Raw genomic sequence first — 15,437 nt, 5'->3', positions numbered from 1 at the left:
CATGCAGAGTGTCTATTGGTGCCATGATTGAATATCTGGCCCAACATGGCGGCTTCTACCTGGAGGCAGCGGAGATACTTAAGCAAGACCGCCGAATGGGAATATTTCACCCTGAGATATTGGTCACGCACCCTTCACTACCACACATAGAAGCAGATCTGCCTGAGCGTGAGCAGATTCGATCATCTGCAGTCTGTGTCAGTGGATTTGGGGCAGAGGACCATACGCTTGAACGCGACCAACGCTACTCAAGCCTTGACCGACACCACAACTCGCTAACATGCTCTCATGTCTACACTCTATTCAGGATGGTGTACAACGAGATCCCCTCTGTTCGTAGTAACTCATTAAAGGATCCGGCTTCATGTCTATGGGAGTTTCTCCGTCAGTCTGACGCGATACACGGTTCCCGATGCCTCCTTCAATGATTGGGAAATTTCAAAGACTCGCTTTTAGCATTATTTTCATGCTCTACAGGTATGAATGGAGTCCGACGTCATGATGTTCTGGCATTTGGCAGTCCAGAGGAGGGAGGGGTCCACATACTCATTTTCATGTCTTCTCTCCACCTGGACATGTCCTGTCAGCATGTTGTCCTAGACGTTGCCGTCTTGCCGCTTTTATTGGATACCATTCCAAAAATGGTACCACTACTCAACACGATTCAACAACAGGGCTTCTTATCCATAACAGCAAATAAAAGCGAACTCCTCCAATGGAAACATGCATTACCAGTCATGGTTGAGCGCTGTTGTGATTGGAACCATAAGCCGTCTTGCGAATGCTTAACAAGCGGCAAAGTCCCCACCTCTGTTGAATTTGGACAACAGCCACTCTGTTCTTGTGGGAAAGGCAGGTTCCCTTGCAGCTACAAGACCGCTTTACCTGGTATCTGGAAAGAAATGTCAAAGCACGCTGTGAGAGTGGCCATTGCACCAGTTTCTCCATACCCTTCATTAAGCACTAATTCGAGCTCAACGAACCAGATGAATAGAGTGAGAGGCAAATTCCAGGGTTTGTTAATGGCATTGTTCAAACGCTTGAGGCGTTGAGCTTGAAATACTGGTCTCTTTCTTAGTGTGATAAGTGAAAGACTCGTTTCTTCAATGCAGGGCCTGGTGCTGGAAACTAATTCGTGTCATGTCCTGCGAAGGAGTTACTAGTGTCTCTAGATGGGATATAGGACATAGCTTATCGATTCGCGAAGGGTCAATCTATTGCCATGCCATGATCAAGTTATGGAATTCAATGTGTGATCTGAATGCATGGGATATCTCAGATTAACGAGCATCTTACAAGACATCTATGAAAGATATTAACACATGAAGCAGATGAATAAAGCCACTTTCTAACCATATGCCTTTCACAGACTGCCTATTACTACCTCCAGACTGAGAAATAAGTTTTTGATCTGATCAGGATTTGCTCTTTCCAATTCCATCGTCTGCACGGAGTGATATTGCCAGCATAATAGGTCCCAGATGGCTCATGTGTGTTGCATCCAATGTATTCCAGGGACCAAATTGATGCATAGTCACAAAAGTCCGGATTTCGCTTTGATGATCCTTATCTTCCAAGTACCTGGTGTAGTCGAGTCGCCATTGTACTGAGCAACTGTCAGGAACATCCCATGCCGGTCTTGTGAGGCATAAAGACACCTATCTCTCAATCAGCATCAGATGTTACTTTGTAGTAGAAACGGTTCGATGGAGGAAGTCATACACTCTCTTGAGTGCATTTGGTTTTTCACCATCACTTTTGATCCAAGCCACCAATTGGACGCTCTCTTGCATTTGGAAAAGAGTTGATTTCTTTGTTCATGTGACTGGCTTCACCTCGATAATAGCCTGGGCGTTGCCTTGTCGGTCATCGAGATATCCATCACTTCTTGCTTCAAAACTAGCATCGCCAAACATAGCTTTGAAAGCCTTTCTGTGCATGGTCCAATTGTTGCGAAATTTGAGGCGGATGGTCAGCGCATTCAGGAAGATAACTAAGGCGGAATTCACAATTTGCTAATCCTTCGTCGGAGGATAACTATAGCACGTTTTCCAGTTTTTTTTGGCAGCAGGTGTAATTTCCCGAAATGGACTTGGAGTCCCTAGAATTAGGGTCTCTGGAATATCGAAAGGATCATCGAGATAATTTATTCAATATTCAGTGTCTCGGAGATATTGTTGGGTTTCTCAATTGTCCATGTCTCCAAGCGTTCCTCTCCCTTTCCCATTCAGTATCATGATAGCGGCACTGAATTGCGGAAAACGTCATCTTGTGACGTTTCGAGAAGATTTACAAACACCTCGATGAGGCAATAGAGCCCTATGCATCACTTCCATCGGCCAGTTATACATAGATCAATTAATATCATATCAATTTTTGGACCCTAGACTGAACTGAAGAACCACAAATCGATCTATGATAGTCGACTGTTCTGCAGCGCTGCAAAAAGGAAAGCCACCTGGACTGGCAAATTATATCAAATACATGCTAAAATTGCATTTGAATGGAGAACGAGACAAGGACCGCTAATTGATATTTGAAAGCACCAGGGAATCGGAGAATTAGGCTTAAGAGCTTCTTAGAAGTAGAGCGAGTCAGAATATTAGCGAAGGACACCAAATCATTTTATTTTGTACTATGAGTGATTACTGCCTTTAGTATGAATTACTTTTCTTTTTGTCTAAAATTATTCATTCCCCTTTTGGTAGTAAAGTAGTAATGGCATCGTAACTTCCACTTTGGGAAAAGCCCTTACCTGTGGGGCTAATGGATTCAAAAAGCCGGCTGCAAAGGCAAGTCATGCGTAACATTTGAAGTTACTAAATACTAATAACTAGTCACTTTGTCAACAACGATAGCATGGAAGGACGTCTTAGACATTATTTCAAGTGAATAGATGAAGGATTCTGATCTAGAAAACAGTGAGAACTTTAAACCTAGGGGCCTAATAATAGACAATCTGGCGGCCATCAATTAGCTACTAAAAGAACTAGTATATCTGTAGTTAGAATCGTGAAAATCCTTGGTATTGGTACTGTGTTTGTATAGTACTAAACCGCGCACAAAATTATACGTAGCATAATCCCCTGGCATACATCTACCCCTCTACTACTTCACCTTCTAAACACGATTGAATATTAAAGACTATAATAAAAGCATAGTTATAATGGCATCATGACTTGCACTGTCCAAATTGTAATTTTATTGATGATATGATAAGAAGCAACGAATTATCTTTCAAATCCCCAGTGTTGCTGAATGTAGTAGATGATCAGTTTATTCTAGCCGCTCAAACCTAGAGCTGCTTGATTATTCTAGCGAATTTCACGACGCCATCACCTTCATCAGGTTATAGTTACGTTGTGGTGGGCGGAGCAGGCGAAGCCTACACAATTTGCATCCTATGAGGGATAGCTACCAAGCATACATCAGTCTACATTCAAATGATGTAACATTTGTTGCTCATAGTAATAATCACAGCTTTTGAAGGGGGTACTCCGCCTACCTCTTCGATTTTCCAGGAATTTGGTCAATTTGCTGGTGAAGCAAATTTTGCTAGCAACTGAATGTAGATAAAATAAATTTCAAATTGCTCGAGACAATCTTCACAAACAAGTGTCACTGAACATGAACACTCGTCCACCATATGGAATATTCAATTACTTTAGCCTGTTTGGCATAGGTCATTCACTGAGCCTCGCTTAAACCCTTGCACACACTAGATAGCTCATCGCCAACAGGCCTGCCTTATTTTCCTTTCTTTTCTCATGCTTTGAATTTCGCCAGATAGTCTACTAACAGATTCATATTGCGTGAGACCGTCACCACTAGCTTGATTTCATCTAGCACTGATTTATTGATCTTTTTTCTCTCTTCTTCAACATCAGAATGACAATCAATTCCACAATTCAAAACGACAGTGCAGAAAGGGGAACAAATGTGGAAAACCAAGGTATATATTGTCTAAAGTCCTCAATCGAATGAGAACCAAGTTGCCTATTAACCAATACTAGTCTTCATACAGAGCAAATACCTCGGCGAAAGTGAAAGAAACGAAATCAAGAGAAATGACCCTGAGAGTCAAAAGGGAATGGCAGAAGCAGCAAAAAAACTTCTGCAATACATTGGAGAAGATCCAGAACGAGATGGCCTTGTTAGGACTCCCGACCGATATGCTAAAGCGCTGCTATTTTTCACCAAGGGATACTCGGAAGATATCCATGAAGTCGTAAACGACGCTATCTTTGAGGTGGATCATCAGAATCTGGTTCTTGTAAAAAACATTGAGATCTTCAGCATGTGTGAACATCATATGGTACCCTTTATGGGAAAGGTATGCCAATCTTTAATATATATCAACGGTTGATATGTGGCCCGGCTGACACATTCAAGATACACATCGGGTATATTCCCAATAACCGCGTTCTGGGTCTGTCAAAATTAGCTCGCATCACAGAAATCTTCGCTCGCCGGTTACAAGTGCAAGAGCGTCTTACACAGCAAGTGGCCAATGCAATCAACCAAGTGCTACAGCCCAAGGGTGTGGCAGTGGTTGTCGAATGTGTTCATATGTGTATGGTGATGAGGGGAATACAAAAGACAGGTGCGATGACCACCACTTGCAGCAGGATTGGACTTCTACAAGATGATCAAAGGACAAGAGAAGAGTTTTATACGTTACTCAATGTGAGACAGTAATGTAACAAGATTTCTGGTTATTGATTTGTTTTGGTGTTGTTTCAGTAGCTACATTTGTATTCAAGAACTAGCTACTGCAACTGATGTACATGCCAGTCATTATGTAAGGTAAATAGGTTCAGATGTTGGACTGCATGCACTTTGCGCCTAATCATCTGTACCCAACCAGAGTTCACCCAAAAGGGGCAGTGAGCAAAAGGGAAAAATAGGTATTGGCTGAGCCCAACATATGGCTTCAATAATTTGACGGCTAGCAACGGCTGACACCTGCGAGCACGGCCAGCAGTAATTATGGATGCTGACATCTGCAAACGCCTCTTACTGAGCAAATAAGGAGAATGGCACGGCGAAGTATGTTGACAGGACGATTTTTGTTTACGCTTTTTGCTTTCTTTGCTTCCTTTGTCTTCATATTGGCGGGGCATAGGGCAAGGACCCTAGGGAGCACGAAGATAGTTTTCTTTGTTTTTATTTGGTTATTCTTTCATTTCTTTCCTTCCTTCGTTTCTACTTTCTTTCTACATTCTGCTGCTGCTCTATCTAGTTAGTCGCCTCCCAATAAATCCTTCTGTTGCATGAGGTGTATGACAACACCAATAATTCTTGCTATCCATACTCGCTATCCATATTTGTCATCTATACTCATGTCGAACTGATATGGCCACTCTCGACTCTCTCAAGTCGGCCCTTAGGCACAAAGCCACGGCAACGGGATCAGCCCTGAAGCAGCCATTGTCAGACACACAATACAGCGCTGGCTTCGAGATCTTGGTGCAGGATTCAGGGTGGATCACGTATCAAGACTTCATTATCCCTCAACTTTGTCAGCTGCTAGCCCCTCTCTTCGACTCGCGTACGCATATATCGGCGCTAGAAATCGGACCCGGCCCAAAAAGCGTACTTGGATATCTTCCCGGTCGCCTGAGACGCAAGGTCAGGAGATACGCTGCATTTGAGCCTAACAGCCTGTTTGCTACAAAGGTGAAAGAATGGCTTTGCCCTACCTCGGAGACGGAGTCCCCGTTGCCCTGTCTCGAGAGCCCGCCCGACATTCATCGAATCCCATTCGTTCTGAACAGAAACACAGGGAGCGGTGCTGGTACCGCAACGCGTGAAAGCGACGAAAAGTTCGACGTCATCCTGTTCTGTCACAGCATGTACGGGATGAAGCCCAAAGCCAGATTCATTGAACGGGCGCTGGAAATGCTTGTTGAGCGGCCCGAAGGCGGAATGGTGGTGGCTTTCCATCGCGACGGGACTCTACAACTCGACGGATTAGTGTGCCATCAAACAGCTTCATTTCCTACCGGAGCCGTTAGCATGGCGAATAATGATGATTTATTGGACTGTCTTGCTCCTTTCTTGGCGGGGTTTGTCATGCAGGGTGTGGAGGCGGATAGGGCTATCCGAGTCGAATGGCGTAAGGTGTGCCGCGCCTTGAGCCGTTGTGAGGAGGCCCATCCAGACCATCTCCTGTTCAGCGCGCCGAACGTTATGGTGGCATTCACCCGACATGCGACCACGTTGCCGGAGCTGACAGCACAGGTGCCATTGTCGAAGGGGGAAAAGATGGTTAAAAACCGTGAGGCTCACCTCCACCATCCCGCCTCGATTGTTAGGCCGACAGAGGTCCAACACGTCCAGCAGTGCGTTCGATGGGCTCTGAAGCACGGGTTCAGCCTGATCGTCATTGGTGGGGGTCACAGTGGCCACTGTCTATGGTCCAACGTCGTTTCGGTCGACATGGGCGCCTTTGACCAAGTACACATTCTCACGGACGAGAATGGTGGAGTATCCGGCTCCAAATCCATTCCCTTGATCGTCGCTGAGGCCGGCTGCAAAACGGGGGATATTGTCCGCAAGACCATGGCGGCGGGCATGACAGTGCCCTTGGGGTCCCGCCCAAGCGTAGGCGCGGGGCTGTGGCTACAAGGCGGCATCGGGCATTTGGCTAGGATGTACGGGCTCACATGCGATGCCATCATTGGTGCTGTGGTGGTCAGCGTTGACTCTAGCCAGGTCCTCTGCATCGGCTGTGTCCCAAGCCAACACTGTCCAGCGGGTGCCGTGCGGCCAGAAAACGAAAGCGATCTGTTATGGGCGATAAAAGGCGCTGGGACTAATATTGGCATCGTAGTCAGCGTCACTTTCAAGGCTTACATGGCTCCGACCCACTTGACTCGAAACTGGGTTGTCCCACTAAGTGATAACCTCAAGGCGCGACTCAAGCTTAGCGATTTTGATAACTTCGTTGCCAGGAAGCTCCCCAAGAACTGTTCTGCAGACGCGTATCTTTACTGGGACATAGGCCAACTGCATCTTGGAGTGACCATGTTCGAATCTTCTACGGCTAGGCTCACCTCTGAAACACCCACGCCCACACCCATACCCGTAGACACAATCTTGGGACCGGAACACAATTTTAAGGTTGTGGACAGCGTCGGCTTGTTTGAGGCTGAGATGTACATGTCTGGGATGCACAGCGGGCACAGCGGCAGCAAGACCTCCTCGTTCAAGCGATGCTTATTCTTAAAACACATCGGAGCATTGGAGGTCGCTGACATCTTGGTGGCGGCCATTGAGACTCGTCCCTCACCACTCTCCTATCTCCATTTGCTGCAAGGTGGCGGAACTGTCAGCGATGTGGCAGCTGATGCCACTGCTTTCGGCTGTCGAGACTGGGACTTTGCCTGCGTGGTAACTGGTGTCTGGCCCCGTGACCAGGATGGAACCGAAGTCGCTCAAGCTGCCGTGCGGTGGGTGTACAACGTCGCCAAGGACTTGTTGCCCGTGAGTAGCGGAGCCTACAGTGCAGACCTCGGACCGGACCCCAGAGACGCCGCGCTGGCGGCCAAGGCTTTTGGACTGAACCAGCCGCGCTTGGCTCGCCTCAAGCACAGCTTGGACCCGCGCAATGTGCTGGCTTATGCCTGCCCGCTCCTGAAAGCGCCGAAGCTCATCATTCTTATCACAGGTGAAAGCTGCGCCGGTAAGGACTTTTGTGCCGACATCTGGGTCTCTGTATTCCTCACATGCACCCACAAAAGTCTCAAGGCGCGGGCAGTCAGCATTAGTGATGTGACCAAGCGAGAATACGCGGCGGCTACCGGTGCTGACCTGCACCGCCTGCTTCAGGATCGTGCCTACAAAGAGCAGCACCGGCCAGCATTGACAGCGTTCTTCCAGGGCCAGGTGCAGCGTCGGCCTCGGCTGCCAGAGGAGCATTTTCTAGATGTGGTGTACGGCGCCGTAGATGTTGATGTGCTGTTAATCACCGGGATGAGAGATGAGGCACCGGTTGCAGCGTTGTCGCATTTGGTGCCATACAGCAGACTGCTCGAGATTCGCGTCAAAGCTAACAAAGAGACGCGGCGTGCTCGCCGAGGGTGTGAGAGTGGTGATGATGATGGTGACGACAACAAGGACAACAATGGCAGGTCAAAACTGACGGCCTTGGAATATCAGCCCAGTCTCATTTTTGACAATGACGCAATCGGAAACGAGGCAGCAAAAAGGTTTGCTGAACACTACCTGCTTCCCTTCTTCCACGAGGACTTTCAGCAATTGACCAACATGGTGCGCCCGGTACCTGGCTTTCCATGCCCGGGCATCGAATTCCGCCATGTGCTCAACATCGCCCAGCAGCCGGGTGGGCTGGCTCTGTGCACATCTCTGCTGCAGACTTACTTCACTGGTGACTGGGCAAAAGTCGATGTGGTAGCATGTTGCGAGGCAGGCGGCTTTGTCTATGCCTCAGCGTTGGCCTCGCGGATCGATGTACCCATGGCGCTAATTCGCGAAGCTGGAAAACTCCCCCCACCCACCGTTTCTGTCCTCAAGTCTACATCGCATATATCGTCTTCAACATCCGACAATTCAGAAGAGAGGATTGAGGTGGACCGGGATCTGATCCCCAGAGGCGCGTCAGTGGTAGTGGTGGATGACGTGCTTGCCACGGGGAAGACACTTTGTGCGGTGCTACAGCTTTTAGAAAAAGCTGGCATCGATGCTGAGAATGTCAACATCATGGTCGTGGCCGAATTCCCTGTTCACCGTGGCCGGGAACTGTTGCGCCAGCATGGGTTTGGCGGAGTCAATGTTCAAAGCCTTTTGGTCTTTGGTGGTGCATAGGAAAAGAAGGAAAGGATCTTGGGAATCTTGGACTTGTGATCATCTTCATTCATATCTTTAAGGTGAATATGTCTTAAATATCTGATCTAAAGACAGGTGCTCTTTCCTACACAACTACTGTAAGCTATCACAAGGAACCGCTTTCTTTGACATCATGATCACTAAATTTGTGTATTCACAAAACCATGTCTAACTTACGGAAGTCTTGATACAGTAGTCCCCGAAATCAGCTTCCCCCTCGGACACTCTTGGTTTCCGAACCCTACCATGAAACGCGCTATTCCATATATAGATATTTTCGATACCATCCCTATTCTCATGGTATTGTATTTCTGTGTAATATTACACAATTTGTTGTAACAGTTTGGTATGATACAATTAGACTCTCGGGATCGGGAGAGATTCCGGGAGTAAGAAAGGTGGGGCTATCATGAGGAGATCCCACAGTCCACCCATCTGGCCTATGAGTTTGGTGAGGTCTGTCAATGACACCAGAAGATGGAGCATGATTACCAGTTTTACCATCATAATACTATAGTTTATGGCTTTATGCTGGCCAGAGATGATTTTGTCACTGTAGGTATCATGAGAAAAGACGATGACTGAAGTCTTACCAGCTGAGGTTTGACTTCCATTAGGCCCAAACAACTAATGGGAGTTCTCACGTCTGTTGGGATTGGGCGATCAGTCAAAGCACTGCCCCACAAATTAGCCGCCAACGGGCTTGGGCTGAAATTTGTTTGTGTTTTTATTCTTTGTGACAATCTCACCAACAACTTTTGCCTATTGTATCAAGCATCATGGCAGCCTTGGTAGGAAAGAGGTTGTTCTCATGTATCTTTCATTGCAGCAAGCAGCCAAAGCAAAAATCATGCAATGGAGAGAAAGCCAATCTTGTGCCACCAGAAAATACTGTTAAAAAACCCCCACAAAGACAGAACCGACTCAAGCCCCTCAAACCGAACTGCAGACTTAGACCTCGGCACCGCCCGCCCATTGCCCACCCGTTTGAGCCCGTAGGGCGGCCACTGGGCGCCCGCGCCCACCCAGGGTGCCCGCATAGGGCCGCCCGTTTTGGCCCATTTCGTGCATATTTCTCCTAATTGGGAAGCATAACTTAATGACTCAGCTGCTAAGTTAAACGCCTTATCCCAAACGCCAACCCGACACTTATCCCTGCATAGTCCCCCAGAAGTAGTTAACTAGTTAGTTACCGATAAAGAGAGCATAAATAATGCGTGCCCCATGTTTGCACTGTTTGACCGCCCGCCGGGCAGGCACTTAGGGCCCGTTGTAGCCCGTCGGGCAGTCTTCAATCTTTGGGTTTCAGGTTCCTGAGAATCTGAGTTCGTTCCCTTCCACAGCGTTCTTTCCATCCCATTTCTCTCCCCCAGAAGCTGAATGAGGGCGCCGAAAATGGCCTCACTACCCTCCATGATCCAGGCCCCGCTAAGATGGTGTCAATTCATCTGCCATGGCCCCCATCCTTTCACCTCAGTTATCCTTCCTGTTGGTCAGTCGCCCCGGTCGCTCCTGCCTTTTTGGTCCCTGCTTGCTCCTTATACCATTCTAAAAACAGGACAAAAGGCTCATTCATTCATTCAGTGCTTGAGTCGTCCGCTCCCACAGTGCCGTCCCTTTCAGACCCCTTTTAAACACCACCGTCCTCCCGCATCTTCCTGTGACCTCAACGATGAAACGTCCTCGAACACGACAAATCCGACCTACCATGACAAGAAGCAGTAGTGTTGAGAACACCACCACTGCCAACACAGATACTGATGATCAGTTGGATGCCACCTACGAGACTGATCTGACCGAGCCAGAAGATACCCGACCGTACGAAAACGTCCCCGGCCTAATGAGACCAGCTTAATCTTGAATTCAGAACTTCCCGATGAGATTGAAGAGCTCTACGAAGACCCTCTTGATGATACTGGGATCGACCTTTCTGAGATCCCAGAGGATTTTGATAAATCAGATCTAACCATCCTTCGACGCGAGCGGATTGAGACCCGGTGGAAACGGTCCGTGGTCCTCGTTGAGCTACATCGCTGTCTCCGTCAACTGACGAAGGTTTAGGTACTGTGCCACCCAAACACGACTGGAACCCAACGAGCCAAAGTGGCGGGATGCTGAGGAGGCCCTACACCAGGCAACGAATAATAACATGTACCGAATTTTGGGCTAGTGTCTCAAACTCAAGCGAGGAAAGAAGGGTCGAAAGTTAAAAGGCATCCACGAGTCGAGCTCGTTGAACACCGACTGGAAGAACCTCCGCGGTCACTACCAAAAACTTACGAAGACCAAAATCGACGATGGGGATGGCTCAGAAGTACAGAGGGTTAGTAGCATAACTCTTTATTCTTCCGATCAGATTGCCCGTCTCGTCTAACCGTCTATAGGGTATGAGATACTTGGTTGTCGAGCATGGGTTAGACACGCAACCGAAAAAGAAACTCCAGTTTATATAGAAGATGTCGGTCCATTGAACGAAACGGTCCTGTCTACCCAGCAAAAGAAGTTTTACCTTGGATTCCAGCGGATCCAAGTGTGCTCGTTCAATTCTCTGGCTCTGTTCACCGTCTGAGAAACTGAGATAAGCAAAGTCGGGGGTGTCCTTAGCAATTCCCTATATATAGTAGTAAAATATGTAAGCAAGGAAAAAACAGAACCAAACAACAGCAACTTGGCAGTTTTTGGTCCTCTAATCGTTCAGGAACGCAAGTAGTCTTCATCCATACTTCATCCATATAGTATGTAAGCGTTGAGTACCGAAGATAACTGACTCACAAGCTATTTCACCCATGACGCACTCTTTATTTCTTTAATAACATTCAGTAACAAGAAACATGCGCTATCAATGCTTATACACAAATTTGGCGGCCTACCAATCAGTAGTTTAACCGCACTCTTCCTCAGCTGGAGCTTGAGCATCACAAGCGTTCCCGTCCTCATCGTAGTCGCGATGCCAGACAGGCGTGTCATCTTGCATGTAGTATGTTATACGATTGCCTCCTCCAATCCGCTTGGTCCAATCCACCACAATCTTTCCCTTGGGACCCCTGGTATCAGCCAAGGCCCCTCCAGTAGCTCGATATGTCTCTGTGTGGATATTGGCTGCCGGCAAATTCATCTCTTTCAGTGTATCTTGGATCATTTTAATTCCAGGTGGGGCAGAGGGTCCCTGAGGCTTATACAGTATGTAAGCCACTGCATCGGTTGTCCATGGCTTCCCGTTCAACTTGTCCTCCAACCTTTCAATGATGGTGTTCTCAACCGTTTCCTCATTGGTTAATATTTTTTCACGGTGGTTTTCTTCCGCAAAGTGACCGATGACAACTGCACGACTACTCATGATGGTCACAATGGTGCAGCCAAAGAATTCGGTTGGGGCAAATCTTTGGGGCTTGTTCGGGTCCAAGGCCCATGAATCCGCATGTCCGGTCTGAGTTTTGGATTGGATACTGTTCCAGAGATTTTCCAAATTTGATGTTGAGGTGGTCTGGAGCTCATTCTGGGGGTTCTTGCATTTTCCCTTCTTGGCTGGCTTAAATAGGGTTTTCAGGTTCTCTTTGATCTTGCCTCTGGCCTCGAGAGCTTGCGTCGGCCCTGAAACATCCCTTGAGCTAGATTAGATAGGTTCTTCTACTCTTGGAATGGATCAATCACATACTGTGGAAGAGGTGACGCCTGGATGAGAGATGCTAGGAGACAAATCGACAGGAGAAGCCCGATGCATAGCCTCAGAAAAGTGTTGTTCTGCCTCATGATAATCAAGATATAGTTGGTTCAAATTGAGGAGGGTGTGATTGTAATGCGATTCGGATGCGGAATGGAACAGAATCTATCGAATTCCACTCGGTCTTTATATGTCTTGAGCCGGCCGATATCCATGAAGCCCTCGAAGCTATGGACAAACTAAGAACCATCGCTGATGGCAGTGAAGATATGGGGGCTACGACAGTTCCAATGGCGGTACAGACGGTGTTGTTGACCAAGTCTGCCTGATCAACAGTTTTTGGTCCCATAGCCATCGTGTGTAGACAGGGCGTTCAAGTGAACTTGGGCTTCCAGCACGGGCGATCATTCAGCCTTATTTTGGAACCCATTGAGGCTTTGACCCGTTGGTTGATCAGGGGGTGAATATTTAGGGGCTGAGGCCACTTGATACGTTAGCTAAGCGGAACCCCACTTAACTACTTACTAGCACAGCCAGTACACAGTCTAGAAATCCTTCAGTACTTAACCTCGCATTCTTCCTCAACTCAACTAACTTCCAAGCAAAGGATAATGGCTTCCAAAAGAAAAGGAATTCTCCAAACATTAAAATCATTAAGCCTTTCTCGTCGGAAACAGTCTCCATTATGTGCCTTACCATCAGAACTAGTCGAAACAGTTGCATCCTTCCTCAATCCCACTGACATGTGCGCATTCCGACTGACGTGCAAAACTCTCCTTGAGAAAACATACAGCATCTTTTGGAGAACGTCCCTTAACAGTATTGAGACCGACGTCTCCCTTGACAGCTTAGGGAAACTCCAAACAATCTCAACAGACCCACAACTCCGCCATTGCATACATCACCTGACCACCAAAGGCTTCGACAAGACCGAGACAATTCTCGGGGAAGGATTCCAATGGGACCGCCATGCCTCCGGTCATCTCGTCAACCTCCACAATCATCCAGCCGTCAAACAGCTCTGCAACATCTTCTGCCAACTCATCAACTGCACGTCCATTGAGATCTATTCCCCTATCACCGAAATTGTCGTACATCCATTGAAGGCTTTCGAACCAACAGATGCAATTCCAACCATGTTAGAGGTGATCTCTCAGACAGGTCATCCAGTTACTTCTCTCACACTGAATTTCATGGGCTGGGGACAAAGCGGCCCCAACAACCCGGACCCCAGATGCCTTCAAATTGCCCATGAAGCTCAGCTCATCGCGCTTGGAGCGCATCTTGAGAACCTCACCCTGAAATATACCTTTGAGCACGACATCGTGCATGACTGGACAGTCAACTTGCTCCACCACACCCGCAACCTTTGCACATTACATATTGAATCATGCAATGATTTGAAGGGCGTGCCCTTTTTCCGCTGCCTAGCTTTATCATCTGATATGGTCTGGCCCCAGCTACAAGAACTTAGTCTCGACATGATCCGCGCAACAGGTGAGGATCTTACCACAGTCCTGCGGAAATCCCAGCAAAGCCTGCGTGTATTGAGCTTGCACTGCTCGAGAATAATATCCAGTAAGGAGGGCCTCAAACGAATATTTCAGGTGCTGGGCACGGACTTTCCCATGTTGCAAGCCATTCATATTGGTCTATTATGGTCGGGTCTGGCTATGCGGGATTATGTCCACTTTCCGGGCGTGTTGCAAAATCCCGTGGTTGATGAATTGCAAGGGTCAAGGTTTGACTTCATGGCTCACCGGTATAAGGGGGGTGACAGAGTATCGACTGTGAATTACTCAGGTCCAAAGATGGATGTTGCTTTGGGGATCCTAGCGGAAGCGGTGGATTTAATTATAAAACAGCCACTTGAAGAATGGATTCGAGACAACCGAGCTCACCAGAACCAAGAATCAGTACCATAGCTAAAATAATCAGATCTGTTGTTTGATATAGGCCTATGTGTGCGATCGATTTACATATACCCCAGTGCTCAGAAAGCACAGTTGTAAACCTCATGAACAGCCTTCTCTCCTCATCAATGACCCGTCTCGTATCCTGCGCCAGTCTCCTAGATGTGAGCAGCATAACTAATTTCAGCGAATCGAGTTCCTAACGCTCCAAAGAGAAATCCGCTGAGCCATTTCGGAACCTACGAGCAGCGTTACAGATAGCGCCATCTCACCAGACGACAACGCCATCTGAGCTAACAGACGGAAGTACTTAGCGCTGCCACACATATAAGCCCCTTTTCCTGTAGATAGATTTCTTTTTTTTTTTCTTTTCTTTCCCAGATTCGATGTTCTCGTCGATGGCTACAATAGTTCAGATAGGAATTCAGTTCATTATTATCTACTATTCTAAGCCATGACGCGGGCTAGACACCCAACCTGGAAAGAAGACGCCGGTTTATATTGAGGATATTGGTCACAAGGAACCCATCCTGTCTATACAAGAAAAGGAGTCCTACCTTGGGTTCCAGTGTATCCAAGTGTGCCTGTTCAATTCCCTGGGTCTGTTCACTGTTCATTGGAGAAACAGCTGCTGAGTCTCCAGTTCAAGGATCTTCAAATTTCCCTTCAGAAATTTTCTTGCGGTGGACCTCTGATTTCTCTGGTTGAACTCACCGCAGAGGGGATGGAAAGGTTTCTCAGGCAAACTAACAGCTGTTAGCTTCATTGTCATCTGTCTCAGTGACAAAACTGTCTTGATTTCAGGAATTGTTCCTTTGAAGATTGCGCATCAAGTCCAGCTCGTGGTTTCATGGAAAAGTGAAATTGGAGTCAGCTAAGGAAGCTTTTGAATAAGATTGTCCCTTATTTTACAGTCAATTTTGAGAAAGGTGTTGATCACTTGAAAGGATGAATTTTCGTATCTAGAAACACCAGAAGGGGCATGGAGCATAAAGCAACATTATTTTAGTGCA

At 47.3% G+C, this 15,437-nt stretch overlaps 3 protein-coding genes across 3 annotated transcripts; 2 read left to right on the top strand and 1 right to left on the bottom strand.

The window, feature by feature from the left end:
- Positions 1–5,355: 5,355 nt before the first annotated feature.
- ACHE_21274A (uncharacterized protein) lies at positions 5,356–8,829 on the top strand (the record flags this gene model as incomplete). The annotated part of the gene is made up of 1 exon (XM_043275339.1): positions 5,356–8,829. The coding sequence occupies one exon, from the start codon at positions 5,356–5,358 to the stop codon at positions 8,827–8,829; it is 3,474 nt and encodes a 1,157-aa protein (XP_043134338.1).
- Positions 8,830–11,731: 2,902 nt separating this feature from the next.
- Positions 11,732–12,600, bottom strand: ACHE_21273S (uncharacterized protein; the record flags this gene model as incomplete). Its single annotated transcript, XM_043275338.1, has 2 exons — positions 11,732–12,452; positions 12,506–12,600. 2 exons carry the CDS (start codon positions 12,598–12,600, stop codon positions 11,732–11,734), a joined length of 816 nt encoding a protein of 271 aa, XP_043134337.1.
- Positions 12,601–13,254: 654 nt separating this feature from the next.
- On the top strand, positions 13,255–14,436 carry ACHE_21272A (uncharacterized protein; the record flags this gene model as incomplete). Its single annotated transcript, XM_043275337.1, has 1 exon — positions 13,255–14,436. The coding sequence occupies one exon, from the start codon at positions 13,255–13,257 to the stop codon at positions 14,434–14,436; it is 1,182 nt and encodes a 393-aa protein (XP_043134336.1).
- Between the last annotated feature and the right edge of the window lie 1,001 nt (positions 14,437–15,437).

Source organism: Aspergillus chevalieri, chromosome 2 (assembly GCF_016861735.1).
Source record: "Aspergillus chevalieri M1 DNA, chromosome 2, nearly complete sequence".
Lineage (NCBI taxonomy): Eukaryota > Fungi > Ascomycota > Eurotiomycetes > Eurotiales > Aspergillaceae > Aspergillus > Aspergillus chevalieri.
Note: the sequence above shows the minus strand (reverse complement) of the source record. Positions and strands in the feature narration are given on the sequence as shown.